Genomic DNA, 9,786 nt, shown 5'->3' on the forward strand with positions numbered 1-9,786 from the left:
GACTGGATGTGAGACAAATGCAGGTCTGTCACACATACTGTACCTACTGTTAATGTGTGTTAAATACACAACAGGTTTATAATAAAACATGACACACATGAAGGACTTTGAGTCTTGATTAATAACCTGTTTTCCCTCTTTCAGAGAGGATCATTCACAGTTAAGAACTTGAACATAAAATTGTTAGCTAGTTGATAACTTAAAAGTTAAAAGTAATTAGTAATTAAAAGTAAAAGTTATTAACTAGCTATTGCTAGCTAGTTAATAATTTAAAAGTTAATAACTAGCTGACAACCTGAACTTAAAAGTTGTTAATTAGCTAAAAACCTGTTTTATAGTTTTAGTTTTATCTACTATACCTGTAGTTAATCAAGACTTTACTCACACCATCAAAGCAGATGTCTCAGTGATATTGGACTGAGCAGATACTGCTGTTAGTTGCAAACAGTAGGATATTATCTAAACTCAAGTCATTAAATGATCAGTTCCCAGTTGAGACTGACAGCCAGTCATTCAAGGCTGCTGTTGCCGAGGCCTGCTAGACCCTCCAGTATGCCACCAGAGGGTGAAATACGTCCTCTGAAAGGGTTTTGTTAGCATCACTTTACAGCCATAGAAATTTTTTTTTTATTATTTTGATTTCCCTAAGTAGCCTAAAGTTCTCTCTCATTACACCAGGTTAACTCTCTTTGTTTTGTTTTTCAAATGACTTCAGCCCAGCTGAGGCCCACTTGATTTACATAAAATGACAATTTGTCGCCATAACAACTGATTTGAAGGGCTTATTGTATAAAATGACTGTGTGGACACACTGTGGATTTTGGCCAGCCATCATTTACATTGAAAGCATATTTGAAGGGGATCTTTTAACAGCCAGTATGAACAGGAGGAATAATTACAGCGTGGAAAATCTCTTTCATTGTTCATATGGGCGTCTGACTGTTGTTTTAAGGACGACTTGAAAACTTTAACTTCATTGTTCAGATACATTTCAGTCTACTATGTACTGTAAATGTAAATCAGTTAAAACTCACTTTATTTTATTTATCAATGTATTTTCCATTAGCTGTTTTGTTATTAAGTTATATTTTTGATTTGTATGTTAACCTTTTACTACATTTTGTCTTTGTTAGGGCTCCATACAAAATATCACATAACATAAAAAAATCACAACACTGATATTATTCATCACATGATTGTAATCATTATCGCATTTCAAACAATTCTGCAATGGTCCTTCCCTCAAAGATTACACAAATAGCAACAAGAAAATATACGACTTTAACTGTGTATAGAGTTAAATTACCTTCCAAACTACAGAATTGTAAATAAAGATGAGGTTGTCTGACTTTACATTGAATAAATCCTTCATTCATACAAGCCAAAATGATGATGTGACTGTATTTCATTGTGGTGCTCACACCTTTAAAATCAAGTTTAAAATGATCTAATGCAATGTTATGGCTAGACTAATGAACCCAAATGCTGAACACTGAGGCTGGAGGCAGAGATTAAATTTGAAAGATAGTTTATTGCTGGGTTGGTAGCTGGGAGACTGGGACTGAGGCTTGGGCATAAAGCTGGGCCGAGCAGGGCAGAGGAAATGCTGAGGGGAGCCAGGCGGAGTGGTATCCAGAGAGCAGGGAACTATACTGAGCCGATGAGGAAGACAGACGAGACAGGAGGTCTGGAGGCGGGGACCGGAGTCAGACGGAGGCACGCTGCGGGCACAGGCAAACAGGTGTTAGATAAATGCAGATACTGTTAGAACAGTAACTAGACTCAAAGGCTAGAGGAGTGACTAACTGTATGAACAGAGTCTACAATCTGGCGACAAGGTGGAGCCTGAACCACGTATTCATGCAGGACTAATCATGATGAATGGCAGCTGGTTGCCTGCACACCTGTCTCCACTCCTGTAATTAAACACAGTAACACAAGGAGGGGGAGAGGGAGAGAGTGGCTGCAGGCTTGGTGGAGGAGGAGGCAGCAGTGGAGGGCATGATGTAATGTTTATTGCAAAATGCAACACAGCGTTTAGACACATTTTACAATATAAAGCCTACTTGAAACTGAAGTTGTCTGTATATGATTTGACTCCAGTGTTATTAGTAACACCTGCGCTTCTCCTACAAAGCAAGTCAAAACATCTACCATGAAAAAGATCTATTAAACAGACACTGCTCTCCTTGGTATGGACAGATTAAGACCCCCATAGACCCCTCAGTGTTACATTTCAAAGGGCCCCTCCCTGTGACATTACAGTTTGTTTCATGTATTTGTTTATCTGCCAAACAACCTGGATGTTTTCACTCTGTCTGTCATTACAAGTTTTTTTCTTCACAACATATAAAACATCCATTTGCTTTTTTTTTGTTGTTAAATATCTTTATTGTTCTTTAATTTTTGATGGACAAACACTACATATGCAGTACTATGCAAAGGTTTTAGGCACTTGAGATGTTTAGATTCTTATCCATTGTGTAAAACCATCAGGGAGGCGTCTGATATTCTGCAGCATGACAATAACCCCAAACATACAACCAGAATCAAGAACAAATCCCCTACTTCTGCTGAAACTCGTTCTTAATGCAGATAAGACCAAACTTATGTTGTTTACCAACTCTAGAAACAGGCTACAAAATATCCCTTTGGTGGTCACTCTTGATGGAAGTGAAATAGAGTTTGTTAACTCTTATAAATATCTGGGTATTTTGATCGATGACTCTCTCACTTTTAAGCCACATCTACAGTACCTGGTGAAAAAAAACTGAGGCTAAAACTGGTATTTTATTTTTAAATAAGTTATTGCTGCCACTTTTTTACCTGTGTTGGACTATGGTGATCTTTTATACACAGTATGCATATCTCTGCTTAATGTCTTCATATGGCTGACGTGTAGGCTTTTACATTGGCACACCTTTATATACAATATAAGGCAAAAATGTGTTTTTATCACCCAGAAAAGTGCCGGACAATACTCTTTGCATTCTCAGGACTTCTTTATGCTTTCTGTCCCAAATGCCCATATGGAAATTGTAAAAAGGGCATATGTGTATTATGCACCGTCAGCATGGAATACGTTGCAGAATGACTTGAAACTAAACAAATTAATCTAATTAAACACATTTAAATCCAAAATGAAAGAATTAGAGGCACATTGCCTGGGATGTAAATGTTTTAAATTTACCTGGTGATGCAACTGATTCCAAGAAATTTCTCTTTTGAAATGTGAATTTCCTTATGCTTGTTTTTATTTTCTTTTTAAATTTGTCTCATTTTGTGTTTTCTGTCTGTTACTATGTGTTTTTATTTGTGCTGCTGCTGCTCATCTTGGTCAGGTCTCCCTTGAAAAAGAGATTCTTAATCTCAATGGGAATCTCCTGGTTAAATAAAGGTTAAATAAATAAAAAATAAAAAACAAGGAGCCCTGCAACAGATGGTATGTATGGCCCCCACAGAGCCCTGATCTCAACATCATCGAGTCAGTCTGTGATTACATGAAGAGACAGAAGTAACCAAGATGTCTGAATCAACAGAAGAGCTGTGGCAAGTCTTCAAAGATGAACAACTTACCTGCCATAGAGGCCTCTCTGCAAAGTTTGCACACCCTCTATTTCAAATTTATATGCTAGTTGATGTAAAATAACCATAATAGCTATTTGCTCTTCATATGGGACACATCAACAAAACAATCACAGCTCCCATTTTTAAACATTGAAAGAAAATATTCATGAAGTGGGTGTTCTGTGCTGCTTCATCACCATTTTTGCCCACAGTGATGTTTATTTCTCTTTATACATGGGCCCTTAACCCATTTACCTGCTGGGACACTGCATCAAGATATTGATCCAACTTTTCTATCCTGTTAATCATCTCACGACCCTATGACCCTGTACATCAAGCACCGCAATGGAAATGAAGTCTTGGTCTTCCGTGGTCACAGTTGACATTTTATAGTTGTGTGTGACTGAATTTCCTCCTTCTCAATGTGTCGACTAAACTAAACGATGTTGGAAAGTCATGACGGAAAATGCACCAAACCATTCAAAAACACAGCCAACAGGGTAAAAAAATGTATTGTGATAAACATCATTGGTTTTTCCTGCAATCTCAGTTTCCTTATACTGAACAATTGTTGGCAGGTCCAAAAGATAATTATCTGCAAAACAGGTTAGGCTGCTGTCCACATTATAATAATAATGAGGAAGCTGTGATAGACTGTGATCAAGTTCTACAAAGCTACAAAATTATTTATTTGGTTTTATATCAATCTAAATCTTTTGCTAACTCAAAAGCCTATACAGGTGCAGTTTTACAGATTATTCACCAGGGACCCAAAAAAAAGTTTCTGCACACAATTCAGTCATGTGATTGAGTGAGTGTGAACTTCCTCATTGGCAATGGGGATAAAGAAAAATAAAACACGCTCAGTCGGTCCTTTCAGACTGAGAGTCTCCAAAGATGAAGATCTGCAGCTCAGACATGAAGTGCTCTGCTGTCATAATCCTGATGCTCAGCACCTTCTGTGCCTTTTCACAAAGTAAGAATGAGCTTTATATTTACTGCTCTTGTGTCCTATTTGAGATTAATTGTAAAAATTCATAGTAAAATATAGTTTAGCCTTGAATGTTTTCAGTTTCTGTACATGGAGAATACAAATGCCTGAAGGAAAAAAAACACATTATTAGGCAGTCAGACAGAACCTGTAACTTTTTTTCAATGAAAGCATCATATATTTGGACATATTTATAAATGTCTTTACTTCCATTGTATTGTTTTTCAGTTCCGCATGAACTTCTGTATGTTGTGGGCTGCTTCGTGAACGGCACTGTAGAGATGCAGTTTGAGTTTGACGCTGAGGAGATGTTATATGTGGATTTCCAAACCAATGAGATTGTTTATACTGTGCCAACATCTCTTGTTCCTGATCCGAGTCAAGTTTTGGTGGGTTTGTGTGAACTTAGAGATTCTCAGACAAACAAAAACCTGTGTTTATCACTTATAAAACTTGCTGCAGCAGAGGAGAAAAATCCACCAGAAGACAAAGGTGAAGGACATATACTTGTATGCTGTTTTAACCTCAACATTAATTTCTGTAGTGACGTGATTGATGAAATGTTGCTGAAGCTTTTTATTCATCTTTTGACCCACCAAAGACCCACCTGAGAGCATCCTGTACCCCTCTGAAGACGTTGAGCTGGGTGTTGAAAACATTCTCGTCTGCTTTGTGAATCATTTCTACCCACCTCACACCAAAATCAGCTGGACCAAAAATGGCCGTCCAGTGTCAAAGAAGGTGTCACTGAGTCGATATTATCCCAATAACGATCAAACCTTCCACCAGTTCTCAACCCTGACATTCACACCAGAGGAGGGAGACATTTACAGCTGCACAGTGGAGCACTCAGCCCTGGAGAGACCTATAACAAGGATCTGGGGTGATTGTTTTATCTTGTAAAGATATTTCAAATAATAATTCAATTACTTCTTGTGTCTGTAATGATGCATATGTTCTTAAACTTCCTCTACAGAACCTGAGGTGAGTCATCCCAGTCTTGGACCAGATGTTTTCTGTGGAGTGGGCTTGACTCTGGGCTTTTTTGGTGTTGCAACTGGAGTATTCTTTATTACTAAAGGATACCATCGGCAGTAATTAAAGATTCAAGATTCAGGTAGTAGTTTATTGTCATTTTCTTGTGTATTTGCATACACAAAAAAAAACATGAAATGCTGTTCCTGCCAGCCCTCAGCAGAGCAACAACAACAGAAAGGATAAAGATATATCTGTTGCTGAATATGGTCAACATTGCAACTGTATACTGTATTGCATCAAATCATTTTTAATGCATTGTACACAAACACTGTATGATTTTGCAGTGCAACACAAATATGCACAATTTATAATCTTCTTAACCTTTATTTTGCTTTAAAGAGGATATATTATGGAAAGCAATAGAAATATAAATGTAAGAGATGCAGTGTTACAAACTGGTTCAGTCAAACACTAGAAACAAAAAGACAATTTTACAGCTGGGTCTCAACTTGCCTCTTTCATGTGAACATTTCCCTGTAACTTACTGCAATGTACATACACATGCCAAATAAAATTCAACTTCTTTCTACTCAGAAATGTGTGTTATTTAAAAAATGTGTGTTGACTGAGAACGGACTTAACAGTGAAGTAGGAGACATCTTGTGTCCAACAGTTGAATGTTTGAAATGAAAAATATTTGCATATAAGTGAAAAAGTGAACTGAAACTCTGAGCAACAGTTGTCTTTCTTTATGTTGTTACATGCAGCCTTAAGATGCAGCACATCCCGCTTAACAGATTTACTTGTTCATGTTTATGTCAACAGCAATTTATGTTTCTAGTCTTTATGGTAAAGGTTCCTAGGTTGGCGATGTAATGCTGTCACTATGACATGTGCACTTTAAGTTATATTTATGTAATTCTGAGACGGTTTGATTTATGACAGTTTAGATATGAAGAGGAGCCTGCAGTCTTTTGCATTTGGGACCACCTGCTTCACTCCACCTAACAGTACCTTCATGAGACACCTCAATGAGGAAACTACATTCTGTCAAATTATTTGGAGATAATAAGTGCTAGTTGGTGCAGAAGAGAGAAACTTTTTGCAGATGAACATTACATTTCATGCCTTCATGATTCATTTACTGACGTTTCTGTCTTCCTGCAAGCACTTTGTCTTTACAGGATGATATGGCATCTTTATTTACTATTTTGCTTTCTATTTCCCATTATATACTTAATAGAAAATGTGAATGCATGATTTGTATTTGAACAAATCTGTGAAAGAACATGGTACAGCACTTAGTTTATTTACAAATCAGTAAATATTTTTATTTTACTGTGCAGTGGATGATTCATTACTAATATAGTGAAAACTTCTGTGGCCAATGAATGATAGCGACTTCATCGTCAATAAATAAGTCAGTTAATTAATTAATGTATCCAGAAACGTTGAGTCAAGAGCAACTGGACTCGTAGATTCTTGATGTTTCGCCTTCTGATCCAAAAGGCTTCTTCAGTTCTGACTGGTGGGGAGCAGGTGTTTAACCTCTTCAGGGTCATTGAAGCCACATGTCGGCCATTTGTCATCTTGTCTGTCATGTGACAGTTATTAGAGATATCATATAGACCATGACCTGGACAACAGAATCTTCACAGACATGAATAATGTGACAATTAACAAGAGGAGCTTCATCAGTTGGGTGTGATGTAAAAGTAAATATAAAAAAGATAAACAAAAAGAATAAAAAAGATCGATGGCAAAATAAGTAGATATGATGGGAAAATGTTATTTTAACTACGATGATGTTGTTATAAAACCAAAGTTATCACTGACAAATTCTGCAGAAATACAGCCAGTGGTAAAAAGTATATAAGTATACTGATTCAAGTACTGCATTTTTGAGGTACTTGTAGTTTACTTATTGAAACTTAACTTCTACTTGCACTTGTACTGTATTTCCACTTTATGATACAATATACCTCTTTACTACTTTTCGGTGCAAAATATTTTATTAAAGTTCATTTAAAGTAGGTAAAATTAGCTCTGTCTCGACCAGCTATTAACACTCACAGGGACCATTTTCTACACAAAGAACATTTTTACTTTTGATGCTTGATGTAAATTTTTGCTGATATTACTTTACCACTTGTACTTTTACTCAAATAAAATTTGGAATGCACGAATTTTAGTTGCAATGGACTTTTAGACTGTGAAGATACATTGCCTCTTTTTCTTAAATATAAAGGATCTGGGTACTTCTTACACCACCACAATTTTATGCAAAGAGAGAGGAAGTAGTCTAATGACACGCAATAACAATGGAAGATAAGCAGGTGAGTTCACCTGATGAGGAAATATTCTGTTATATAAATCTGTTTCTGAACTTCCTTGTTTTTCCGGCACAGTTTCAGCTTTAACAAGTTTGTTTCATCTGGATCTCTCTCATTGATCTGACAACATGTCTCATGCTCTCAGCTTCTACACTCTCCTCTTGCTGTTGTTGACATTTTTAAGAACAGGTAAGTGACATGAGAATAGAAACTGTGACTGTTTATTTTTGTTACTATTTAAAGAGACAAATGTTCACTTGCTGGAATATGAATGAAAAAGTAGCGCATAAACAACAAAACAGACAAAGAAGTGTCCGCCACATCAACTAATATCTGTTTGCATTATTCTTGCAGATGCTCTCTATGGTCAAGCTTTGGTTCGTTGCCAGTTTAGTTCCCCTGATGGTCATGATGCTGTGTACCTGGAGCAGTACTACTTTAACAAGATTTTGGTGTTCCAATACAACAGCACTTTGGGGAAAATGATCGGCTACACAAAGAAAGCACAAGAAAGTGCAGATGTCTTCAACAGAGATATAAGATTTATTAATCTTGAGATACAGAGAACAGAACGTTGCAAAAGAAACTCCCGCCAAGTGTATAATGGCCTTTTGAACTCAGGTGATTTTGGTGACTCCATAACAGAAATTGACTGGAAGTCAATGTATATCATAAATGGATCAATTATAAATGCATCAGGTAAAGATGTGGTATTTTATGGCAAAATTTTGTGTCTGGGTTATTTCTTCCAGTTGAGCCCTACGTCAAGCTGAGGTCAGTTGAGACAGCAAGCAGCAAACATCCAGGCATGCTCGTCTGCAGCGCGTATGGCTTTTATCCCAAACAAATCAGAGTGACATGGCTGAGGAATGGAAAGGAGGTGACATCTGATGTGACGTCCACTGAGGAGCTGTCCAATGGGAATTGGCTCTACCAGACCCACTCCTATCTGGAATATACACCCATAAATGGAGAGAAGATCACCTGCATGGTGGAACATGCCAGCCTCATGGAGCCAAAGCTTTATGACCTGGGTAAGAGAGTGCGCATATGGACACGTGGAGTGAAGTAGGGTTGTAAATTTAAAAACAACATAGAGTGACATGTACTTTTATATGTATGTACAAAGAAAATGGCATTGTTTATACAGACATCTTCTCATGAAACAGCATAGAATAAAACTTGTAAACATGTGTAGTACTTAGTAACTTCTAACTCTTTAGTATCTCTCATGCAATAACATTGGATGCAAGATTGAACTTTTGTCATATTAATGAATGGAAATATGATACAGAGTTTGTGATTAACCTATTTCTTTTTCAGAGTCCACGTCTGACTCAGGGATGAATAAGATTGCTGTCGGGATTGCGGGGCTGCTGCTGGGGCTGCTATTTTCAGCTGCTGGGCTGATTTACTACAAGACGTCTGCTGGTGAGAGATGAAATCAAATTAAGATAAGATGTGGTTGATATTCATTCTCCCCTCTAATGATAGTAACTTAGATGCATTGTAAAAAAAAAATAAACTCTTTTGAAAGCATTTTACTGTAACGTGTCTATATTTTGTTTTTTTTCTCATTGTAGCTCGGGTGTTGGTGCCTACAGCTGAGGTAGGCCTTTACATATACATTACAAATATCTTTCTATCAGTTTGTCTGAAATGTGAAGTCATTTATCTGCCTCAATAATCAATCTTTCCTCCAGGTTTTTTATCCGGAGCAAACACCTTAAGCCAGTGAAGCAAGCGTGGATTAACTGAGAATACTGTCCTGTTTTAAATCCTTTAGAAGAGTCTGTTTTATACCTTTGTCTTCATACATGCTCTAAATGAAGTTTATAGATTTGTAAACAAGGTTCGGGAACAGAGACCACGCCGAGTACACATCCCACTTCCGCACAACAAAGTATTTAGGCACAC

At 37.1% G+C, this 9,786-nt stretch overlaps 2 protein-coding genes across 2 annotated transcripts; both read left to right on the forward strand.

The window, feature by feature from the left end:
• The first annotated feature begins 4,319 nt into the window (after positions 1-4,319).
• LOC137191449 (H-2 class II histocompatibility antigen, A-U alpha chain-like) lies at positions 4,320-6,167 on the forward strand. Its single transcript, XM_067601524.1, has 4 exons — positions 4,320-4,543; positions 4,787-5,050; positions 5,160-5,441; positions 5,535-6,167. The coding sequence occupies exons 1-4, from the start codon at positions 4,465-4,467 to the stop codon at positions 5,654-5,656; spliced, it is 747 nt and encodes a 248-aa protein (XP_067457625.1). The 5' UTR covers positions 4,320-4,464; the 3' UTR covers positions 5,657-6,167.
• A 1,690-nt stretch (positions 6,168-7,857) lies between these two features.
• Positions 7,858-9,441, forward strand: LOC137190670 (H-2 class II histocompatibility antigen, E-S beta chain-like). Its single transcript, XM_067600194.1, has 4 exons — positions 7,858-7,872; positions 8,172-8,490; positions 8,622-8,903; positions 9,193-9,441. Exons 1-4 carry the CDS (start codon positions 7,858-7,860, stop codon positions 9,309-9,311), a joined length of 735 nt encoding a protein of 244 aa, XP_067456295.1. The 3' UTR covers positions 9,312-9,441.
• Positions 9,442-9,786: the final 345 nt, after the last annotated feature.

Source organism: Thunnus thynnus, chromosome 10, assembly GCF_963924715.1.
Source record: "Thunnus thynnus chromosome 10, fThuThy2.1, whole genome shotgun sequence".
In the NCBI taxonomy this organism is placed as follows: domain Eukaryota; kingdom Metazoa; phylum Chordata; class Actinopteri; order Scombriformes; family Scombridae; genus Thunnus; species Thunnus thynnus.